Source organism: Plutella xylostella, chromosome 19 (assembly GCF_932276165.1).
Source record: "Plutella xylostella chromosome 19, ilPluXylo3.1, whole genome shotgun sequence".
NCBI classification, from domain to species: Eukaryota; Metazoa; Arthropoda; class Insecta; order Lepidoptera; family Plutellidae; genus Plutella; species Plutella xylostella.
Genome location: NC_063999.1, coordinates 5,613,031 through 5,639,510, shown reverse-complemented (window position 1 = coordinate 5,639,510; position 26,480 = coordinate 5,613,031). Strand labels below are relative to the sequence as shown.

Below are 26,480 nucleotides of genomic sequence, written 5' to 3'. Positions count from 1 at the left end.
ACGAAAAACTAACGAAGGAGAGCTGTCGTGCAATAGGCACGTTTAACTCAACGTGATAGAGTCGTGGCTCGTGAAGTAGCGCTCCTAAACTTAGTTTTTCGTCATATACAGAGTGTTGCAAAAAGGGTATACTAAGCCGAAACCTACATGTGCAGCATGTTATATCTAAGCCCGAAACTGAAATCAGAATTTGAAAATTCGGGAAAAAAAAACATTTTCCATAGAAACTTTGTTGGTCACGTAACTTTTACTATGGAAAAAAATTTTTTTTTCGCGAATTTCCAAATTCTGATTTCACTTTCGGACTTAGATATAACATGCTGCACATGTAGGTTTCGGCTTAGTATACCCTTTTTGCAACACCCTGTAGAGTGACCCCCAGCGCTAATAAGCGCGGGCAAAATATCCATAGTAAAGTAAACGCTTATAACTTATAATTTTTCAACTCTTCTGTGTATGGTCTAACTAAAGGTACAGTCAGCAAAACAAATATAAATGCCACCCCGGCGCAAACAGTTTGATCCTAAGACTCATGGGTGTCAGAAAAAAAAAAAAAAAAAAAAACGGGTGTCAGATAGATGAATTACATAATATTTTATCTACGCATACAACCAATCTCTATCTTATGTTGTATTTTTTTATGTCATGAGTCACCCCCCGTAAGTTGATCATAAAATTAAAGTGATTGAGCTGGAGTATATGTATAGCTTTCGTAATAATTATGCATCTTTTGCTGAGCGTACATCCTTTTCCTACAAGACGTTGAAACAAAAGTACCGCCCCGTGTGACATATCAACCTGTAATTACTTTATTTTAAATGTACGTTGTACGCCCGGCCACATACCATCAATATAGCTGCTATTGTTATTTATCTTTTCAATTCTAATTAACGCTAAGCCTAATAAACCGCTGATCGTAAATCAGCGGTTTATAGTCTCTGCGTTGATTAGTCAGTCAGTCATTCGGGACAACTTTTCAAATGATCCACTGAGGGTTTAGTGGCTTATACTACATAAATGATGATTTATGATTCCGAAACTGTGAGAACGATGGTATAGATTGTACAGAAATTCTAAATCACTCATTAGTACCTACATCTTGCACGGCAGGGATATGAACCCGCACCTGCGGCGTGGGAAGCGAAAGGATTATCCGACGGAGCCACCACGCGCCGGCACCGCTCCGCAAATCGGTCATCTTTTATAGATTTTATCTATTTTTAAACTTCAGTGAGTGGGAGTAGGTAATTCAGCGGACATCTTATTAGCTACGTTGTACCTATCTGCTGAACTACTTAGTTAAAAATAGATATAAATTTACTCGGAATTATTTAAGAATTTACTACCTGTTTTCCGCGAGTTTCACTTTGCCCTCAAAGGTTTTTCCGGGAAGCACTCCCATACCGCATTTTTTTCATGTTACTGACCTTCCACGTAGGATCCCCTATCATCCCCTCCATTCTCGTCTCTTTTGTATCCGCCGTGTTTGGATCCACATTAGGGTCAACGGAGAAGCCAATTTACCAGAACCCCACTCTGGTACTGGAGCTGAAATGCACTCTAACCTCGCGTCGCGTCGTGCATAACACACATTTTCATGTTCGTCTGTCTGTCATTCTGTCAAAATAATACCTAACCGAAATTTAATCTAAACCGAATCTACCATGCATTCTACACAGCTGAGTGCTACCTTCACCCACTACTTTTAAAGTCCAAGCACTCCAAAATATAAGTATTTATAGTGACCTGCAATTCCCAACAGCTGGGTCATAAACTTCAAGCACTATACCGTCAGCCAGATAGAAGTTTGACATCAGGGATCCATGGAGCAGTTGATCTAGCTCCGCTGAAGCTAATGCCGCAGTACTCTAGGGGAGTGGCTTCGGGCTGGTGCGACCCCTCTCTGATGTCCTGTCACAGGTGCCGGATTATCCGTAAACAAGACGATTGCCTTATCATGTACTCACCAGATACCGGTAGACGACGAAGGGCACGTACTCCAGCATCACGAAGACGTCGGCCACGGCCAGCCACTTCAGCAGGCGGTTGATGGGCGCCGCCGCCAGCTCGCGCCGCGTCAGCACCGCCACGTTCAGGGCATTCGCCAGGATGCCCACTGTGCACACCTGCAGGCGAGTAAAATGTACAATTGTATAGTAACTGGAAGGTGGCTCAGGGGGTCTTACTGAACAACTTTTGTAAGGTATACGACTTTTGGAAGTTCGCGAAAAACAAAAATAGTTAATGCTTTTCCGTAGAAGCTTTGTTGGCCACGTGACTTTTTAATATAGGAAGCAGATATTTTTTCACAAAATTTGTGCAGTATGTATGACGGCAGTCATACCGTGTTAGCTACGGGCGCCTTCAAATTAGTCGCTAAGTGTCGCGCGGCTGCAGCGCTGCTGGTCAAAATCCATATAAATTTTGTTATTTAAAAGATGCGTGACTGCAGCGCCGCAGCAGCGCTGCAGTCGCGCGTTAATAATTTATATGGAATTTAGACAGCAGCGCGGCTGCAGCGCTGCAGCAGCGCTGCAGCCGCGCGACACTTAGCGACTAATTTGAAGGCGCCCATCACTTTCCAACATCCTGAAGATATATATCCCATCAAATATGTTTTTTCTTATAGAATGTAACGGTTGCCAAGGATGGCACTGCCAAAAAAGCACAAGCTCAACTCTTCACAAACTTTACAGATTAGTAACATATAAAATGTGACTTTTAGCCGTTTTTAAAACAGGAGTACTTAACTAAGTTTATCGCAATCGTTTCAGTTTATATTCAGTGTGTTTACTTTTCAACTAAAGAAAATAATAATAAGCACTAACCAAACAAACTTCTCCAAGATTAACTACTTTATTAAATTCCGAGGGACTAGTCCTGAAGCTTCCTTCAGCTATACATATTCTGTATTTATTTATGTAAACATCAAAGTAGGGACGCCTCATCATAACCGTTGCAATTTCCGACCTCTTTCCGACATAAAATTAACATGACAGTGGAAAAAATCAGAAAGTATGGAAATGATAGCCACCGGAACGGCCCAAATTTCATTAACCTAAACATACAGTATTACGTCGGGAAAAGAGCTACATTACAGTAAGCAGACTGAGCAAACAATGTTAAGGGAAAATTGCACAAGGTTCCTCGGGATACTTAGCTGACGACTTCTTTGGTCCCTTTTCACATTCACTTTTGAGTGCTCAATGCTCTCGTTCAATGAAAGGGAAATGGAGTCGTGCTCGTCACGAAATTCAATTATAAGTTGATATATTATGGTATAATTATATGGTATAAAGATCAGATGGTAAAACGAAATCGATGATCACAGCTGAGATTGCACTGAATAAGAAACATATATTTTCACCAGTCTAGTCTAGACTATCTCCTTCATAGATAAAACTCAGATTTTAATGTTAGTGGAGGAAAGTTCGGTTTCAACATAAGTAATAAACTGGTTTGAAGAACGACGCAGACGTGAGCGAATGTTATGACGTCTCTGCAGTTGCTAGATTGTCTAGCTTTTGTCTGGATAGTTCCGTACTTTTAGTACTTATATTACCCCTTTCACAAGCTCTACAATTTATTGCAGTTTTCTGAAACAGCATCACGCGTAGTGATATCCCATTTAATAGCAATCAGAATTATTAAAACCTACCTATGCAACAGAGTAAAGCTTACACTTTACTATTGGTTATGTACCCAGCGGGTAGTTACTTACTAACTATACTTGTGTTTGCTTATACGGCTATTCTTTTATCTCCTACCTCGTCAAAATTTCTACGTACTCGTCAAATTTATTTGGATCGTTTGACCTTAACCGTAAACTTGGTAGCTGATCGGTCGGAGTGACGTATACCGATCATAACATGACATGTGTTCTTTGTGACGGTCATAACATTGTGTTCTTTACACACCACTTGTGTCCGTCAGTTGTTCGCTTGACTATCGTGGCGTGACACTGCTCCTAACGTAAAACAGGCTTTATGGGAGGCCCAGAAAGTGTGGCAAAATTTTGTGGATAATAAAAATAGACAAAACAGGAGTGGAGTATGAAGTACTCTCGTCACTTCACTTCATACCGTTTAGTTTAGAGGCTAGCCAGCTAGCTGTTTATACTTCTCTACTGAAACTACAGTTGGTCTAACTTTTATTATATTCGTAATATATTCGTCGGTAAATAATTTTACACTTAGTTTGTACCTAAAATCGTGTTTATTTTTAAATTCTTCAAATGCTTGTTATTTTTCTGCTCAACTTCTCGCAGAAAGAGTCTGAAAAGGTAATTTAGGTTAATCATCTGTATGATTAACCATTTTCCATACTATTTTTTTATAGTAAGCCATTCAATACTAAGCTCACTTACATATTGCTATGTATTTATGTATAACTATTTGCATGAATATATTGTTCAAAAGTTAGTAAATTAATTTCGCTTTGTATCGGAAACGTGCGTATTTACGGTAAATCTGAGAGCCGATTAACAACAGCAACCTCTTGATCTCTTGAACTATTCTCTATCAGAATATAATCAATAAACCTGGTAAATTGAAATCCCTATTTCAACTTTAATCAGGATTATTAAAGACTAGCTCTTGCCGCTAACTTCACTTCGCCTTTAAAGGTTTTCCCTTTCGAGATAACAACTTCTGGGATAACAAGTAGCCTGTAAGTTAATCCAGGGTGTCGGCTGTTGAAGTTAATACAAATTGGTTTAGCCGCTTTCCCGTAAAAGAGTAACAAACATCCAGCTGTACTCACAAACATTCATGTTTATAATCATATAGCACGAGTATCACATACCCTTGGTTCTACATACCTATACAAATACGTATAGGGAAATATGTAGTAGTTCATGTTATTTTTGCCAGGTTATGTTTACCTGAAGACATCATTTGGCCACAGCAATCCGGGTTCTCTGGCCATTCGTTAGACGAAGAAAGGTGTTATCTTATAACATTTTTAATGTATTTTCTTTATTTGCAGTATTGTTACATATATAATTATATAGGTACATACACTATATTGATGTTTAAATCTACTAAAATATACTGTCGCAATATGTCGGTACAAAGTGTAATAACATCCACTTTGAAATAGATATTCAGCAACCGTACTTTACGTAGGAAAATTTCAGTGTTTGCCGCAGGCTACACGAGGCACTAAGTGCGTAAGTAGCTTATTTTAATAATAAAACGATATAATAAATACAATATGCAGAGATCAAATGATGGCGTTTACACCGTTATACAAACATTTCAGGGGTGAAAAGTGCCTGTCATAAAAGTTAATATTGTGATATTACATTAACATTTCAGAGCCGGTTGGGGTCATAAAATAGAATTGATCACATTATGTATTAATTTTTTCGACGTTCCTGAAACTGAATCATCCATAGTCGAGCTACACGTAGGTCCAGTTATTGTATTTTTTTTAATATTTATCTTTTTACAGTTGTGCCGCCGTACGTAGTGTACAGACAAGAGTAAGCAATTAACCAGGAAAGCTCTATTACACATAACATTACATAAATATTATAGGTAATCGTATAAGGAAGGCAGCGAACCCTAATAGCAATTATCGCGAAACTAATAATGGAAAGAATCGCTGGCTCATTTCACGATACCCACGGCGCCTCCGACAGGAAGTGGACGTCATATTAGTTTCCACTATGATTCTCGTGTTCCATAACTTTTATAATAAGTACTTACCGCAATTTAGGCTGCCTGCCTATCAGACCTATAAAGTCCGACAACGATAGCCACAGAAACAAGTGAAACACGAAAAAAGTTTAATTATAGAGCTTCCACTATGTTATTGTATTTTAGACGTTTCCTTATGTCTGGTAAGTAATGTTGGTTTTCCTTTGCAGTCGTCAAATATGTATGGGATTTCGAATGTCAAAAAACCAATAATAATACACGGGCAATGAAAAAGTTCCACTCACAAAATACCGACACCAAACGACCCCAATTTTTTCAAGCATTTAATTTAAATTTTGAACAAAATATTACCGTTTTTCGTTGCTGATATCCTGATGCCCTGTTAAATGTACATCAATGTTGCAGAAGACGTCATAAATGTAGCCTTTTCCGTTTAGGTTTAATTTGGTGCTTTTCTCAGTGGAACCTTTTCATTGCCCGTGAGTGTATAATGGACAGAGTATAGGGTAACAATTTATTCCTTGTAATTGTTGATATTGATGTACAGTCCGCTGCATAAGTAGCTGTGTACTTTGGTATCTTTTCAAATTCACAAACTGCCTATTCAAATATTGTCAGTTTGTTATTATAGCTTGGCAAGGAATAATTAAGTGTATAGCTACTAGGGATGCCCGATCTGAATCGATCTTTTGGAAGATCGATTCACGGCCATACGATCTACCGATCTTTTGAATCAATTCAATGGAATGCGATCTGTAGGTAGATCGAATCTTATGGAGAGAAGATCGTATGAAAAAATCGTATCATCAGAAAACGATACTCTCCAGTTCTTATTGATTGGTGCAGTCACAATTTTGTTCCCCCAATAAGTTTATTGGTCAGGTTAATTCATATACACTCGATTAAGCTGCCAAAGATTCACTTGGTTTTCTTCCCCATTCAGCGGTTTAGTCGTAATAGGCTAGATACAGCGCGATTTTTTAAAGTTTTAAGTTTTTTTTAAATATTATACGATCTTTCTGAGATCGATTCCGAGCCATACGATTTACATGGAAAATAATTTAAAAGATTATTTTATGATACGATCTTTTAAGAACGTTTAAATCGATTCAAAGCCATACGATTTAGATCGAGAATCGATTCACGGAGTTACGATCCATTACGGTCCTAAAGATTGATTCAAACTAGAAAAACGGGCATCCCTAATAGTTACTTATGCAGCTGACCGTACATGTACCTATATGATGTTCTATGTATAGAACAACGCGGACTCGATGTTGATAAGGTAGAGAGTCCATATTTCGCGGTATTCAAAATGGCGTCCTTATTTTTATTTATTATTTATTTATTATGTATAAAATCTTAAATTATAATTTACATCAATTGACACGAAACCTAGAAGGTTTAATTGTGTCGGTCTGGCAGTTGACATTAATAAGCAGGTAGTAAGTAGAATTATTTCTTAGTGCGAAAGAGACGTGAATCAACCCATGCGCGCTTAGATGAATTAACCCTTATTTCGAGTTATATTTATTTTCATGATTATTATTCATTTTAATAGGTTTGGATACTCTAAAATTACATTTAATCGTTCATTATCTTTAACTGAAACTACTTGATGTAGTAAATATGTTTAAAATTGCCTAAAATTACTAAAAACTCATGTAAAGTGCCGTGAGGGCGACGCCGCCATGTTTTTCATACAAACGCGACCCGGCTTACGTAAGGCCATCCATATTTAATAATTGTGTTTTTTAATATTTATACGACGTTCAACATTGTAAACAGTTTATATTTAGTTTATTATATTCTTATACTTACATTAAATTTAAATTTTAACTCTTTTTAAACTAATTTAACCCCTTTAAACTCAAAAACAAAATACCTCGGTATAATGGCCTGATTTTTATACGTTGTTCCTAACTCCGAGGTACCCTCGGTATAAGGAAAAATACTATGTCATGATTTTTAGCTTATAACTTTACAAATAATAACATTTGAAGTATATGCTTGATTACATAATAATAATGATGAACGTGACAAGCTTATAACCTAATTCGGCGGTACAAAATATCCTCTAGGAATCTTAATATGACACGATAATTGTTGAGGCAAAAATCATGGTTACCTAGAAAACCTTAACTTAGTATGTATATTTGAAATGATAAAAAACAGTGTTATTTTATCGCTATTAACGTAAGTGATACATATTTTTACCAATATTTTATGTATGATTTGAGTTACATATCTATGTTGTTTCTAAATCGATAATTTGATAACTCGAAATATGGATTATTAAAATACTTGCTGAACCCCTAATATGGAGTATGACATTTTACATAGGTAGGTACCTCGGAAATAGGAATATGACTCTACATCACACCTTCGCAGTGTCATCCGATGCCGTCATCAAACCATAAAATCAAGATGAATTAGCGACTTTCTTCCTAAATTTAAAAGGGGTCTAGATATGCCTGACCTTACGAAACAACTACTAGATACTACTTATTACTCTTTATAAAAGAAGAAAGAAAGAAATTTGTAGACGTAAAACTTTATTTATTTGGGTGAATAAAATAACACACACGACGGTTGAGTTTTTATAACCCTTATTTACACAATTGCCTAATTTCATTTCTGTATTTTATTTCCATTATCCTTCTACTTCGTGGTCTGATGGCCGTTGTAATATTGTTATCCCAGAATTCCCAGATAAATGAATGTCCTGTATACTGCATTTCATGTTTGGTTTAGGGGTCTGGTTGATTTTTTCATTTTCTTGTTGTCACTGAAAAATAAAGTAAGTAGGTAAATTGTATGGATAGTTGACAGAATTAAGCTTATCCTTATAAGTAGGTACCCATTTTCACAAAACTTAGTGAGTTTAGAAACGAAAACGCTAAAATAAAAACCTAGGTTAGTAACTAAACTGATGCCAAATTACTGATAAAAACATAAAAATATTTCCATTTTACGTAATTTCCTAAAATAATTCGCACACAAGCTTACCTTATCGATTTTCCAATTGCATATTGCAAATACAAACATAATAATGTGATAATGTCTCTGCAGTTGCTAGATTGTCTAGCTTTTGTCTGGATAGTTCCGTACTTTTAGTACTTATATTACCCCTTTCACAAGCTCTACAATTTATTGCAGTTTTCTGAAACAGCATCACGCGTAGTGATATCCCATTTAATAGCAATCAGAATTATTAAAACCTACCTATGCAACAGAGTAAAGCTTACACTTTACTATTGGTTATGTACCCAGCGGGTAGTTACTTACTAACTATACTTGTGTTTGCTTATACGGCTATTCTTTTATCTCCTACCTCGTCAAAATTTCTACGTACTCGTCAAATTTATTTGGATCGTTTGACCTTAACCGTAAACTTGGTAGCTGATCGGTCGGAGTGACGTATACCGATCATAACATGACATGTGTTCTTTGTGACGGTCATAACATTGTGTTCTTTACACACCACTTGTGTCCGTCAGTTGTTCGCTTGACTATCGTGGCGTGACACTGCTCCTAACGTAAAACAGGCTTTATGGGAGGCCCAGAAAGTGTGGCAAAATTTTGTGGATAATAAAAATAGACAAAACAGGAGTGGAGTATGAAGTACTCTCGTCACTTCACTTCATACCGTTTAGTTTAGAGGCTAGCCAGCTAGCTGTTTATACTTCTCTACTGAAACTACAGTTGGTCTAACTTTTATTATATTCGTAATATATTCGTCGGTAAATAATTTTACACTTAGTTTGTACCTAAAATCGTGTTTATTTTTAAATTCTTCAAATGCTTGTTATTTTTCTGCTCAACTTCTCGCAGAAAGAGTCTGAAAAGGTAATTTAGGTTAATCATCTGTATGATTAACCATTTTCCATACTATTTTTTTATAGTAAGCCATTCAATACTAAGCTCACTTACATATTGCTATGTATTTATGTATAACTATTTGCATGAATATATTGTTCAAAAGTTAGTAAATTAATTTCGCTTTGTATCGGAAACGTGCGTATTTACGGTAAATCTGAGAGCCGATTAACAACAGCAACCTCTTGATCTCTTGAACTATTCTCTATCAGAATATAATCAATAAACCTGGTAAATTGAAATCCCTATTTCAACTTTAATCAGGATTATTAAAGACTAGCTCTTGCCGCTAACTTCACTTCGCCTTTAAAGGTTTTCCCTTTCGAGATAACAACTTCTGGGATAACAAGTAGCCTGTAAGTTAATCCAGGGTGTCGGCTGTTGAAGTTAATACAAATTGGTTTAGCCGCTTTCCCGTAAAAGAGTAACAAACATCCAGCTGTACTCACAAACATTCATGTTTATAATCATATAGCACGAGTATCACATACCCTTGGTTCTACATACCTATACAAATACGTATAGGGAAATATGTAGTAGTTCATGTTATTTTTGCCAGGTTATGTTTACCTGAAGACATCATTTGGCCACAGCAATCCGGGTTCTCTGGCCATTCGTTAGACGAAGAAAGGTGTTATCTTATAACATTTTTAATGTATTTTCTTTATTTGCAGTATTGTTACATATATAATTATATAGGTACATACACTATATTGATGTTTAAATCTACTAAAATATACTGTCGCAATATGTCGGTACAAAGTGTAATAACATCCACTTTGAAATAGATATTCAGCAACCGTACTTTACGTAGGAAAATTTCAGTGTTTGCCGCAGGCTACACGAGGCACTAAGTGCGTAAGTAGCTTATTTTAATAATAAAACGATATAATAAATACAATATGCAGAGATCAAATGATGGCGTTTACACCGTTATACAAACATTTCAGGGGTGAAAAGTGCCTGTCATAAAAGTTAATATTGTGATATTACATTAACATTTCAGAGCCGGTTGGGGTCATAAAATAGAATTGATCACATTATGTATTAATTTTTTCGACGTTCCTGAAACTGAATCATCCATAGTCGAGCTACACGTAGGTCCAGTTATTGTATTTTTTTTAATATTTATCTTTTTACAGTTGTGCCGCCGTACGTAGTGTACAGACAAGAGTAAGCAATTAACCAGGAAAGCTCTATTACACATAACATTACATAAATATTATAGGTAATCGTATAAGGAAGGCAGCGAACCCTAATAGCAATTATCGCGAAACTAATAATGGAAAGAATCGCTGGCTCATTTCACGATACCCACGGCGCCTCCGACAGGAAGTGGACGTCATATTAGTTTCCACTATGATTCTCGTGTTCCATAACTTTTATAATAAGTACTTACCGCAATTTAGGCTGCCTGCCTATCAGACCTATAAAGTCCGACAACGATAGCCACAGAAACAAGTGAAACACGAAAAAAGTTTAATTATAGAGCTTCCACTATGTTATTGTATTTTAGACGTTTCCTTATGTCTGGTAAGTAATGTTGGTTTTCCTTTGCAGTCGTCAAATATGTATGGGATTTCGAATGTCAAAAAACCAATAATAATACACGGGCAATGAAAAAGTTCCACTCACAAAATACCGACACCAAACGACCCCAATTTTTTCAAGCATTTAATTTAAATTTTGAACAAAATATTACCGTTTTTCGTTGCTGATATCCTGATGCCCTGTTAAATGTACATCAATGTTGCAGAAGACGTCATAAATGTAGCCTTTTCCGTTTAGGTTTAATTTGGTGCTTTTCTCAGTGGAACCTTTTCATTGCCCGTGAGTGTATAATGGACAGAGTATAGGGTAACAATTTATTCCTTGTAATTGTTGATATTGATGTACAGTCCGCTGCATAAGTAGCTGTGTACTTTGGTATCTTTTCAAATTCACAAACTGCCTATTCAAATATTGTCAGTTTGTTATTATAGCTTGGCAAGGAATAATTAAGTGTATAGCTACTAGGGATGCCCGATCTGAATCGATCTTTTGGAAGATCGATTCACGGCCATACGATCTACCGATCTTTTGAATCAATTCAATGGAATGCGATCTGTAGGTAGATCGAATCTTATGGAGAGAAGATCGTATGAAAAAATCGTATCATCAGAAAACGATACTCTCCAGTTCTTATTGATTGGTGCAGTCACAATTTTGTTCCCCCAATAAGTTTATTGGTCAGGTTAATTCATATACACTCGATTAAGCTGCCAAAGATTCACTTGGTTTTCTTCCCCATTCAGCGGTTTAGTCGTAATAGGCTAGATACAGCGCGATTTTTTAAAGTTTTAAGTTTTTTTTAAATATTATACGATCTTTCTGAGATCGATTCCGAGCCATACGATTTACATGGAAAATAATTTAAAAGATTATTTTATGATACGATCTTTTAAGAACGTTTAAATCGATTCAAAGCCATACGATTTAGATCGAGAATCGATTCACGGAGTTACGATCCATTACGGTCCTAAAGATTGATTCAAACTAGAAAAACGGGCATCCCTAATAGTTACTTATGCAGCTGACCGTACATGTACCTATATGATGTTCTATGTATAGAACAACGCGGACTCGATGTTGATAAGGTAGAGAGTCCATATTTCGCGGTATTCAAAATGGCGTCCTTATTTTTATTTATTATTTATTTATTATGTATAAAATCTTAAATTATAATTTACATCAATTGACACGAAACCTAGAAGGTTTAATTGTGTCGGTCTGGCAGTTGACATTAATAAGCAGGTAGTAAGTAGAATTATTTCTTAGTGCGAAAGAGACGTGAATCAACCCATGCGCGCTTAGATGAATTAACCCTTATTTCGAGTTATATTTATTTTCATGATTATTATTCATTTTAATAGGTTTGGATACTCTAAAATTACATTTAATCGTTCATTATCTTTAACTGAAACTACTTGATGTAGTAAATATGTTTAAAATTGCCTAAAATTACTAAAAACTCATGTAAAGTGCCGTGAGGGCGACGCCGCCATGTTTTTCATACAAACGCGACCCGGCTTACGTAAGGCCATCCATATTTAATAATTGTGTTTTTTAATATTTATACGACGTTCAACATTGTAAACAGTTTATATTTAGTTTATTATATTCTTATACTTACATTAAATTTAAATTTTAACTCTTTTTAAACTAATTTAACCCCTTTAAACTCAAAAACAAAATACCTCGGTATAATGGCCTGATTTTTATACGTTGTTCCTAACTCCGAGGTACCCTCGGTATAAGGAAAAATACTATGTCATGATTTTTAGCTTATAACTTTACAAATAATAACATTTGAAGTATATGCTTGATTACATAATAATAATGATGAACGTGACAAGCTTATAACCTAATTCGGCGGTACAAAATATCCTCTAGGAATCTTAATATGACACGATAATTGTTGAGGCAAAAATCATGGTTACCTAGAAAACCTTAACTTAGTATGTATATTTGAAATGATAAAAAACAGTGTTATTTTATCGCTATTAACGTAAGTGATACATATTTTTACCAATATTTTATGTATGATTTGAGTTACATATCTATGTTGTTTCTAAATCGATAATTTGATAACTCGAAATATGGATTATTAAAATACTTGCTGAACCCCTAATATGGAGTATGACATTTTACATAGGTAGGTACCTCGGAAATAGGAATATGACTCTACATCACACCTTCGCAGTGTCATCCGATGCCGTCATCAAACCATAAAATCAAGATGAATTAGCGACTTTCTTCCTAAATTTAAAAGGGGTCTAGATATGCCTGACCTTACGAAACAACTACTAGATACTACTTATTACTCTTTATAAAAGAAGAAAGAAAGAAATTTGTAGACGTAAAACTTTATTTATTTGGGTGAATAAAATAACACACACGACGGTTGAGTTTTTATAACCCTTATTTACACAATTGCCTAATTTCATTTCTGTATTTTATTTCCATTATCCTTCTACTTCGTGGTCTGATGGCCGTTGTAATATTGTTATCCCAGAATTCCCAGATAAATGAATGTCCTGTATACTGCATTTCATGTTTGGTTTAGGGGTCTGGTTGATTTTTTCATTTTCTTGTTGTCACTGAAAAATAAAGTAAGTAGGTAAATTGTATGGATAGTTGACAGAATTAAGCTTATCCTTATAAGTAGGTACCCATTTTCACAAAACTTAGTGAGTTTAGAAACGAAAACGCTAAAATAAAAACCTAGGTTAGTAACTAAACTGATGCCAAATTACTGATAAAAACATAAAAATATTTCCATTTTACGTAATTTCCTAAAATAATTCGCACACAAGCTTACCTTATCGATTTTCCAATTGCATATTGCAAATACAAACATAATAATGTGATAAAAGATGTTTGTTTTCTAATGTAAAGACTTAACGTAAAGACTTAATGTAAAGACTTAAATACTTTCAAAGAATAGCGGCAAACTTTTCGGCGGAAAATTGAACATGGCGCCGGCGGCCGGCGCGCCTCCAGTCCAGCGCGCAGGCGCCATAGAGATGTACCTAGTGCAATGTTCCTTGCTTCCGACCTATGCTTGAATGAAAAAATAATCGATGCTGGATCGATTCCTGGGTAGATACTTTTATTATAATCATATTCGTTTATGGTAAATACATTAGGTACTTATCGGAAATTAGTACTGATAAGGTATTTGTGCATTTGTAAGTATTCGATACTTTTCCTCATCCCTTGCACATCTACTTTTATTACGTATCATCAACTATTAAACATTTAAGTAAGAACATAAAATATCGTGGAAAAAATTTAGACCTTACTCAGATAAAACTATAGTAAAAAATGTTTAAATCATTCGAGTTCAATAATCGATTATATTCGATTACTGTCACTATTTCATCAATTTACCCCATCTCTACTCTATTTTTTTTTTAATCGCTTGGAAAAGTCCATAGAACATGAAGCATTATGAATATTTTTTCTAGCCAATGTTACCAGTTGCAATAATGAATTATGAAAATGTTACATAAATAATAGAAATTATCACGAAAACCAATATAAATGGAGAGTATTTAATTCTTTTCATTATTTTCAACTACTATTTAGAATAATTAAATTTATTTGGAATACTTTAAGGTTAAAAAGTATATCGATATTTTCGATTGTAATTTCCTTACGTTCATGGCCACACTCATGGAGCCGCTGACAGGACTAACTCGGAATATGGAACAGGCTACCTCGGTATATGGAAAAAACCATAATCCTACCTCGGTATTAGGGCAAATCGACATGTGTAATAAATTATATTTTTTTAAGTATAATTAATGTGTTATCAATGAATCTGTGTTAAGAAATATAAAATTTAACGTATATTCTTACAGAAGACAATATTTCACATCAATATTGATGGTTACAAATGCTTATTTTTCTTACTTACTTTCAAATGTTGTGATTTACCTCCGAATAGGCACGCGTTACGTTATATTACATCAATACGTCGTATTCGTAATTCATTCATTTTGCAGCCTTTTGTTTTCCCATTTCTAATTTCCCATGAAACGGAGGAGCGGAGCGCAGAGGACTTCGTAAAGAGTTCCCTCGTATTTTCCTCCGCATCCTCATTTGCATCCATTTTTTTTCTTTTTTTTATGTCAAATTTTGTGTATTTTTTCAGATCTAGCTATCGTTTTACTTTCCAATGAAGCGCGGCGTAGTTTTTATGCAGTATCATTGGTCGATTCGAACCCTACACCCCGCTCCACCACACCACCTCTTCGGCAGGCAGGCAGGCTTTTAATATGGTTAAATCACTGGTGAGTTTTTTCACAAACTGAAAATCATAGTTGCACCTTTGTAAAGTGTTTTATTATGGATGAATAAAAATTGTGAATGATAATCATCATTGGCCACCTTCTAAGTTTATAGGCATAAGTTTGTTTGGCTTTTGAATTACGACGGCCGCACCGTCGGCGTAGCGCGTCGTCGTTGACGGCTGTACAGTCCAACAGCACGTCTTTTTTTGGTGCAACTACACTCACGTGCATAGAAACTGTTCCACTCACAAATTTCCGATTCTGAATGGCCTCAATTTTTTTTTTACATTTAATAGGAAATTTGGTCAAAATGTTTATGTTTTTGGTTGGTTCTGGTGCGCTTTTAAACGTAGTTCAATACTGCAGATGGCGTCATTAAGCTAGTATTTTTCGCCTAGGAGTGATTTGTTGATTTTATCAATGGAACTTTCTCATTGCCCGTGAGTGTATTATTTATTATTATGTAAACTCAAAAGACATGCGAATTAAATTTTACAGTCGATTGATTTGAAAGACAAGACTCCATTTCATAAAACTCCATACCCATGACCTTGTTCTAAATCCAAACCAAAACCCAAAAGCACTTACCACGAGGCTGACGTATCCATGTATCCTGTTATACGCCATCATGACCTCCCGGAAGTCCCCGTCACAGAACCCGCACGTGTCAGTCTTCAAGGTCAAGTTCAGGGTGCTCTGGGCGTCCTTGATGGCCACCTCCAGGACCGACTCCAGGTCCTCGCGGCCTCCATCCTTCAGGGAATGCTCTTTCAGCATCAGGAGTAGCTCCTGCTTGCTCATGCTCTTGTTGGCTGCGGTCCAGAGGAGGAAGATGTCGAGGAGCGTCTGGTTCGACATGGCAGCGGGGACTGTAAGTGGTTATGACGGCAACATCAGGTTGATTCGGTGGTAAAGAGCCGTTTCTGAAACAACGATGATTTGTTGTGCAATAAAGAATTTAAAAATAATAATGAGGATGGTGGTAGATTGGTATGTACAGTACCTAGGTTACCTATTTCCCATTTTAGATTACATTATGTATGTATGTATTTAAGTATTTATTATTAAACATACATACATACATATTTACTACATTTTGTACACCTTCCTCATTTATTCTTTAAGTTTCTCCTCCACCCAAAGGTTGCCTGGAAGAGATCGCTTTTAGCGATAAGGCCGCCTATTGCGTTATATTGTAAATTGTTATTTGCGTAAATTGTTTTTAAATCAATAAAGTAGTATTCTATTCTTCTATTCTATTCTAGGTAACAATTATTCAAGTATGTAACAATTATTGACTGAATTATAGAATACAAGGTCCCAAAACATGTATCGGATCGGATCAAACAACAATGGAACATGGCGATCGGATTTGAAACTCATACTTTAACTATTCGGTTTTAAAAGGAAGAAGAAAGAAAAAAAAATAACTTCATTTGACTCAGATAGCAATATTGATAATAGGTACATATAATTATACTTAAACCAAGAAAGAGACAACAACTTTACTATAAACAGAAATCATGGGTACCTTTTATTGTAAATAAATGAAGATTAACAAAGTACTCAACTACCACACATTAAAAATAATAAACAGAAATACCCAGCCTTGCGATTCTGTAAAATCAGACATCTCACTTCGATCTTCATTCTCCCTTCACCTTTCACTTCACGTATATCATTCATCACGACCCATTACGTCCCCACTGCTGGGGCACGGGTCTCCTTCCAATGAAGGAAGGGTTTAGGCCTAGTCCACCACGCTGGCCAAGTGCGGGTTGGTGGACCCCAACACAAGCAAGCTTGTGCTGAGAGAGTTGTCGGGTAAGTGGGCAACCCGACTGTCAGATGTTTTCAAGCCGCCCGAAGGCCTCTGACTAGGCTTAACGACTGCTACCGAAGCAGCAACCGGGGCCCACGGCTTAACCACGTGCCGTCCGAAGCACGGAAGCGTCCAGAAAAGCACCACTTGAAATTGGTCACCCATCCAATGGCTGACCGTGTCAGTTGTTGCTTAACCTCAGCGATCAGTTACGATCACTGAGGCCCGCTCGACTACGGACGCTTCATGCGTATATCATCTCATACATTATTTGTCAAAATCTCGAAATTGCGGAAATTACAGAATGCCAATTTCAAAACTCACTCCGGATTCAGAATCGAGTTTTGACAATTAGCTTTATAGAATCGCAATGCAGTTCTATTTTTGGAATAGTACGATAAAAGTAACGCAATGGGGAGTAACGCGTGTGAATTTGCCGCTAGGGGCGCTGGTGTCGACTGAGGTTAAGTGACATTTTACTTTTCATATAATTTGTTTGGCGGGCTTCGTGATAAATTATATTTTCGTTCATTTCCCTGTTGAAAAGTGATCTCTTTTCGCGAAATTATCGCAAATATGGATTATTTATCGATGAATGTGCACGCTTTGAAAGCTGAATTAAGGAAAAGAGGCGCATAAATAAGCGGTCTCAAAGAGCAGCTAATTCAGAGGTTAGTTTGTTTACTGTTTACAAACTTATTTTTTACGAAATGTATGCTTGTTTGCTTAGGTAACAGCTATGTTTTTGCTTTTTACAGACACCAAGACTATGACCGTAACAGTAACTTGGTTGTTAACGTAGAGCAGTGTTTTTCAACCTTTTTCATGACGCGACCCCCCTGGAATAAAAAAATATTTCGCGACCCCCTTGACCCTTTCGGTTTTATATCATGTATGTATGTGTATGTTACATTGTTACAGTATTCACAATATTCATTTCATACGACTATTTATAATAATAATAAATAATAAATCATTTATTTCGGATTAATCCATATTTTGTAAGTAATTTATGGTCTCCATGATTAGGATTCGAAGTAGTACGCATACTAATCGGATTTAAAAACACATTATTTTACAATTACACACATCTGATACGTGTGGCCATGTACTTGTACATAGGTACCGTACGACTAATGCCATTGCGACCCAGAATTTCTTTTTTGAAATTAGCTTTTTCTTTCTAACTTTTTTGAGCATTTAGATATCTTGAATAAAAGTTTTCAAGGGTGAAATGAAAATAAAAAACAAAATACCTGGCTTTACAAAAAAAATATACTTGTGGTCGTCGTCTTTGATCCAGGCAGGAAGGCCTCCCACGCTGCGTTTGCCTATTCGTGGTCTATACTTGAGCACTCGTTTACCCAATGGTTATCGGTTCTTCGGCAGATATGACCAGCACACTACCACTTCAGCTTGCATATTTTGTCAGCGATGTCGGTAACCTTAGTCCTCTGACGGATAACTTCATTTCTGATACGATCCATCAGAGAAACCCCAAGCATAGCTCTCTCCATATCACGCTTAGCGACTTTAAATCGGTGGACTAGTCCTACCGTCAGTGCCCACGTCTCTGCACCATACGTCATCACTGGCAGTACGCACTAGTTGAAATCTTTAGTCTTCAGGCTTTCAGGGATGGCCAAGAAGAATATGTGCTGACAAAGTTTTCCGAATGAAACCCAACCCAGTTGGATGCGCCTTGCAGCCTCCTTGTCGAAGTTGCTTCTGCCTTCCGAATAGTCTGCCCGAGGTAGACATATTCTTGCACAACTTCGATTGTTGCCTCACCAACGATCACCGGCTCCGGTTTGATGTGAGCATTGTATGTACATGACTTTCGTCTTGTCCCAATTTATACCCCGAAGCCTACACGTTGGGAAGCAGCATTTAGGCCACTTCCATCATCCAGCTGAGTTCCTGCAGAGATTCTGTCATAATAACGATTTCGTCCGCGAAACAGAGTGGTGTGACATTGACTCACCATTTATACAAATGCCATGTCCAGCGGCATCGTACGGACTCCTCAACTCCTCGATACAGCGCCAGTCGATTTGAAATCTCTGCAACGCTTCCGAAATTGCTCATGTCTCGATGGAGTTGAAGGCGTTTTCATAGTCCACAAAGGCTAGATACAGAACTTGATTATACTCTTCGGTCTTCTGTGTAATCTGCCTTACGGTGTGGATGTGGTCTATTGTACTAAAACATGATGAGATAATTTAATTAATAAAAAACAAGCTCAGCCTTCGCATTTCAGAACATTTTAAGTAAAAGTATTTTTAAAGTAAGAGTCTTTCTTAATAAATTAATAAGTACTATGTAATTGTATTTATTGTTTTTTTTTACTGAAGTTCCCAGTTTTTTCGCCCTTTGGCGACCCTCCTACAGAAGCTTCGCGACCCCCCAGGGGGTCGCGACCCACAGGTTGAAAAACACTGACGTAGAGGACAGCATCATACAACAAAATGATTCAGTGTATACTGTTGAGTGGCCTTAAGAAACTTTGTATAGCAGTGTAAACACTAAAAATGAAACTCCAGATTTAGATATTGTCACCAATGAGTAACTACTTTGGAATTTATGTACAGTGTACGGTGGCCTGCGCCTAAAAGTATACAGGCGGAGTTTTTAAAATAGCGATCCCTGATGATGAAGGGACCAGCTACATCTGTTATAAATCCGGGGATGTGTTGTGTGTGATGTGTGTAGCAGTGGTGTTTATGTGGATGTGCTTGAGCAGCATGTGAGCTTGAGATCGCTATTTTAAAATCGCCGCCTGTATACTTTTAGGCGCAGGCCACCGTACATACCATCGCTCTTACGGTGAATGAAAACATCGTGATAAAACCTGCATATCTAGATTTTCGAACCCACCAACCTGCAGAGGACCAGTGTGGTAGGAAATGGTCCAAGCTTAGGAGTGGAGTTTAGACCTTAAGGCGGACATGGACAAAGGCTCCATTCGAGTGAGCCAGGTGCAGGTACTGACACCCCCACAAATAATAGAATACTTAGTATACTATACTACCATTATTAAGTTTCAACTAACAACTCAACCAGCATTCATTGTGTGGATTACTAATGTGTTATATTTTTTGTATAGCAGTGTGTTTAAACGGAGAGGATAAATAAAAGTTAAATCAGTGTGTAATTCTTTTATTTTTAGTGTATTTATTAAATGCCTAATCCTTATTTACATTATGTTCTTTCTGAAATTGGTTATAATGATTTTCACAAACACGAGATTATCGGATAATAATTATTTCACAAGCCACTGTTTTAGAACAGTTTTATCACTTGGTAACATATGTCCTCCTTTTCTTTCCCAATATAACGGATCTGAACAACATTGCGGCATAGTAACTCGATATGATGATAGTTATTTTATAATTAATAAGCTTATAAGATTCAAGATTTAAAAACTTTATTTGGCGCCAATTTGATAAAGTCGCCTTTGATAAATTTGACAGCTATGGTACCTCTTTACCTCAGTCGACAGTGGCGCCAACTGGTGAGCAAAAAAACGGTAGTCCCCATTGTTTTTCATCCTTTCCAATGCCCTCGAGAATCTGGGCTTCTGAAAAGTTTTGAGTGTCGCTAAAATGACTTTAACACAATGCTTAACGGTTTTCTTTACTAATTTCTTGTCATAACTACTTTCGGTTGTAGTAAAACAATTGGTATTATTTTAAAACATTTCACTTCGATTTGTCTACTTTAATTTGTTGTTCTCGGACTCAATTGTTTCTATGAAGAATTATAGGACACATTTTTTGTCTTTCAACTATTCTAACAGGATCTTATTATTATGATTCTTAACAATTTGTAAAATGGTGCATTTGGTTATGTGCCATAATTCCAGTTCTCTGTTTGATATATTAGTGATTTGGTTTTATTTTACTCTTTATTATAAATCTGCAAGGAATATAAAAAAAAACATTAACTAACATAACATTCCTTTATCAACTTTCGTTTACTGACTTTCAGGCAAAATCAGCGTAAAAAAACCCTTTAGGTATACATTGTAAGCTGGCCTACACATGTTTACCAAAGTTTTGAATTTTCCTGTAGCATCAACATCATCGATGGAACGGGGCGCCCACGCCCTGTAAATACTCGTAATCGTATTTTGTTCACATCCCATAATTTAATTTGACGTTTATAGCTCAAGCGAGACGTAAACGACAAACAAACGACAACCCACCGGCAGCACCGGCTGTGCGGTCCACCAAGGTACTAGAGTCCGCGCCACCACTGAAGTCTTGCGGCAAAATCGGGAACTAACCTATTTTTCATAATATCGGACATTTAATTCTATGAGTGCAGCGCCGTGGTTGGCGGGTGGGTGGCGGTGACGCAAGGTCAAGGTGCAAAATTATGGACACAGCCGCGACGTCTGGCTAACTCCAGGAATCTGCCTTAGCATTTTGGCTAATTTAGTTTTGAATGATTTGTGGAAGGTTTTAAATATAAAAACACAGCAAATGTGAATATTATCATGAAAATCAGTATTAAAAATCCTACATCGGCACATATAATTCCCAACCCCGCCGTTAATAGTCGGCGGTTATTACCTATAGGCGATATATTTTCTCGAGTTTTATCTTGAATCTTTGACATAACTATTATGTACATTTTACAAGCGCAATTGCTCGTAAAAATATAATAATTACGCTGTTTATGCTTTCATTTGTTGTTGATTTTCCGAGTTATGGTTCTGTATCCTGCAAATGATACATTCCACGAAATGTATTACAACAACGGACAGTTCGCTTCACATTTCAGGAAACACGACGCTTTGTGGATCGTGACGCCATTTTAGCAGACAAACTTTTCCATTGAACAAAATAGCACCGTAGTATTATGTTTGCAATAAAAAGGCACAAATTTGGCATCGGTATTTTCGAGTCGTCAATAAAACAAGGGGTGTAATAAAGTGACTCTGTTTCTGCGAACTGGTCCATTAGTAGAAGCGGCTTATTTTAATTGCCGAAGTATTGAGCCCCAATAACCCTCTCGGTGTTTTCGACCAGTAAGCTGTTTACTTGTTTCGTAAACTGGGAAAGATTATTCAAAGTGACTTTAAATAATAAAAAAATATTACCTCGAGTGTTTACCTCGGGGGAAGCTCTTATTTAGTCTCTTGTGTTATTAGCGGCCGCGCTTTGCTCTGGCTAAGCCCCGTCTCGCAGGCTAAACAAGCGGAAAACAATGTACCTACATTGTACAACTGTAACAGTGGTAAAATGTAGAGGTATATGAAAAAAGTGGAATTTGAAATTCAGGGGAAAATATTCTAGCCTCATGTCATCTACAGTTAAGTAAATTAAATTATAAGTTTTTGATACAAAATACCTGCACTATTTAATTGCATACATACAGACAATTTCAATTATAAATACGTCCTCAAAAACATTATTCCGTTTACCCTTCCTACTGGAGGTGGATCCCCGGCGTCGCGGGTTTTTCTGGGTAATTCATACACCCGACCTGCCAGTAATGTCCTCGTTTTAAAAGGAAAATTATGGTGCTCCTTATCATTTTTATTCGGATTTTGTCCATATAGAGGGTGTTAAAAAGGGTAGGTATAATATTAGTCTCTCTACAAAATACAACTTTTCTGATAAAAGTGGCGAGGGCCCTAGGTTCGACCCCGGCCGGGATAGTTTAGTTCGTGGGTCTGATGTAAGCAGTAACTTAATAGTTATTGGTTCCCCCATGTTACCGAAACTAACACAAACTGCGTACGTAACGTATAGGATAGGTGTGTTTTTTACCCACCATAACATACTTACTAAAGTGCCTATATGTAGGTACTTAAGGAAGTAATATAAACCAACTTCCGGAGCTCACCTCTCGTTTGCTTGAGTAAAGGATAACCTATCCATATTGAAATAAAGTCGTTGATACGTTTACAAAAATAATATTGGTTCAATATTATGTAGATATTCAGCCCAAAGGGATAAATGCTTTATCATCTCTCCTCCAGCCCCTCAGGGTGTTTGTTTTGAAAGTTCTGTTGACATGTGAATATATAATTCTCTACTTGTACCTACTTCTACTTTGCGCCTGTTACAGTTTCTGGATAAAAGTTACATGTGTCATAAAAAATCATGCTGAGAGAGTGATATGATAGCATAAGTTTAGCCATATTGTACTATAACCATAAACTATCTTCCCTATTAGTTTATTTTGTGGTAGTTTCAACTGAAAATGTAGTATAGGTATCTGTGGTATATTCAGGTTTTAATCAGAACAAGTACAACAAAATTAAACCACGAATTAATCAGTACCAATTGACTCGCTTAGGTATGCCTCATGTGTTATGATGATTAAGACAAAATTGTTGAAAATTATTATTGGAATTGATAGATGGTCACGTGATGATAAAAATACTTACAGTTTTACGTACGTACGCTGTATATGTTTAAATATATAAAAATAGTAATGGATAGTTATATCGTATCTTAAAGATATATAAAAAATAACCTTACATTTCAGGCTACAAAGATCAATCATAATATTTGCAAACTTACCGACAAACTTTCGTAAACTTTCCTGAGTCGCTTAAAGTTCTAAAACTACAAGAAAATTAAATTAACTTTTTCGACAAGTTCAAAAACCACACACTGGCCGGTATAAAACCCTGCTGCTGTTTTTAAATTTAGAATTGGCGCGAAATCCTGTAGACTCTTTGGTCAATTTCACGCGAGCTTCTGTCATGAAAGCTTCTTCGCAACTGAAATGGCGCTACCGTGAAGCGGCTGGCTGGCTACTGATAACTACTGTCTGAAAACAACAGTTATCAGAATCAGGTGATATTATATATCCCTTACCCTATAAAATGGGGATGGGAACGTGGGGGATAATTTTTGTTCAGGAATTTTCAATATTTGCAGAACAGGTGTTGTTCTGGAGAATGCGCTGGGTTCCCTATTTCGTCTTACTTTGCTTTTCAGTAAAGTTCAACCTAGTTTCAAAGCAGAAGCAGAGAAAAGTATTTTATAATGCAATTTTCAACTTAAAACCTTGGTAGCAATTTGGATTAACGAATAAAAATCTAAGATAATCCTTCCTTTGTTCGCGACTTCGATAGTTTTTATTCCGAGCTATTGCGGTTTTAGCTTTGTCCATATAATTTTAAAACCATGGCTTCCCAAACCCAATATTGACCCTGCGGTGTGTATAATCAAACTAACCTGCGTTTGTTTCGGTTCAATATAGAACTGAACAATCATTTAAAAGCATTAATTTGTGGTGAGATAGTTATTTTAGAATTAAATTTAAACAATCCGACTTATAATAATGATTTAATTATACTAATATATAAAGGACATCGCCATTAGTATTATTAGTATTATTTATATGGACAAACAACAGTAAGAGACTGCAAGTTACTTAAATTTAACTATGTAATAATGTTAAATTTAACTATGTATAACTTGTGTGACCGGTCATTCTTAGTTCTATGTGTATACATGCCTACAGATAGCAGTGACAACTTGATAGAATTCGTTGATTGTTTGGGTGAAATGAGTGCAATAATCGAAAATAATAATACAGAGTCAGTGTTCATACTCGGGGATTTTAACGCTCATCCTGGTGAGTTATTTTGTAATGAACTGTTAAACTTTTGTTGTGACCAAAAATGGGATTGTGTGGACATGTCGCTACTACCATCTGACACTTACACATTTATAAGTGAGGCCCACGGGTGCAGGCGCTGGTTAGACCATTGTGTTGTGACAAATGCTGCGCAACAAACTGTATTAAACGCTAATGTACACTATAGTACATTTTGGTCAGACCACTTTCCTTTAGAAATAGAGTGTAATATTAATGTAGTAAAGCCTAAATTTATCTGTGATAATAAATTGTTTTCTAATATGGTTATATGGGGGGAGAGGGATACCGTACAAATAGAAAAATAGACGCATTTTTCCTGAAATAAAAATGACATATTATGTATCTAGCCTATCTGAAACCTAGTTAAACATTGTGAGATATGGCGTTTCGACTTTCTCCGTGTTCGGCATCATAAGGGTCACAGTGACAGTTAAATAAAGTCCATTTTTCTCTCCACCTTTAATTTGCAAGGTGCGGGTGCCTATATAAATAGAGTGAGTCGCCCGCGCGCCTCAGTTGTAATATCACCATGCAGAAATGACTAGGTTTCAGATAGGCTAGATACATAATATGTCATTTTTATTTCAGGAAAAATGCGTCTATTATGTAGTCTGAGCCTATTTGAAACCTAGTTAAACATTGTGAGATGTGTTTATTATCGCATGGTGGAGAGAAAACCAACTGTGACCCATAAGCTACTGATGAGTATATCAGTAGATAAATATTTGAATCTATAAATTTATAATGCATAGATTTCTAGGTAATAGATATACTAAAAAGAAAGGTATAAGTATACATAAGACTTAAGTACTTCCTTATTATTCCTGACTTGTCAGAAAGTTATGGAAGGTATGTACCTATACATATAGGTAGGTATTTATACATATGGATACACACAGTGCCTCTTCGAAAGCAATACTTATAAGTAATTATTGATCAAAATCTTGTTATTGTCAAGGCAATATTTTTAACATACACTAGCCGAATGGATGGAACCAGTGAAATACTTTGCAACAATATTTAAAAGCTGTAAAATGTAGAATATCGATCCAGGCCGCTGGGGCTCAGGTCAGCACATGCTGACTAGGGTATGTAATTCTGGACTGACCTCAGAAATGCAGCAGCCGACCCTGGAGCCTCGAGGACCTGCTCAATCAGCCCTGTACGACGACACGGCCTGCAACACCTGGCGCGGCATCTAGTCCTTGGAACGAGGAGTGGTGCTTGAAGGGAAGATAATTTTACTAAATATCTCAGCCTCATCAGCTACTGGAAAAGATTAGATGAAGGCTGTGACACTGGCGGATAACTAAGTATTCAGTTTTTCAAAACATGATGCAGGTCACTATATTCATATTCTAGATTGACAAGTAACACACAGTCTAATTTTGTATTCTAACTAACTCGGCGGTTAACGAGTTCCTGTGCAGTCCTACTAGGAAGGAAAGTTATTTTATAAGCCTTTGCACCGATTTTGTGGGCTACTATCATTCTGTATCATCATGTGTGAATATTATGAGCTCTGGCAGCATTCCTTGGTAGATGACATCAATTAATAAAGATTGATTAACACAACAATAACAATGAAACCCGGCTAACATGTCTTAGGTGGGTAAGTAAATGATCAGTCATGCCACCAGGATAAGTACA

The 26,480-nt window shown here is 36.5% G+C and overlaps 1 protein-coding gene across 3 annotated transcripts in view; it reads right to left on the bottom strand.

Moving 5' to 3' along the window:
- LOC105388028 (G-protein coupled receptor dmsr-1) overlaps nucleotides 1-23,956 on the bottom strand; it is a 29,704-nt gene extending 5,748 nt beyond the window's left edge. For all 3 annotated transcript variants that reach the window (XM_038105752.2, XM_038105753.2, XM_038105754.2), the window contains exons 1-3: nucleotides 23,741-23,956; nucleotides 15,968-16,302; nucleotides 1,968-2,126 (exon numbers count right to left, since the gene is read on the bottom strand). In XM_038105752.2, the coding sequence (XP_037961680.2) occupies nucleotides 1,968-2,126; nucleotides 15,968-16,237 (429 nt within the window). In that variant the 5' untranslated portion in view covers nucleotides 16,238-16,302; nucleotides 23,741-23,956. The remainder of the gene's footprint in view (nucleotides 1-1,967; nucleotides 2,127-15,967; nucleotides 16,303-23,740) is intronic.
- Between the last annotated feature and the right edge of the window lie 2,524 nt (nucleotides 23,957-26,480).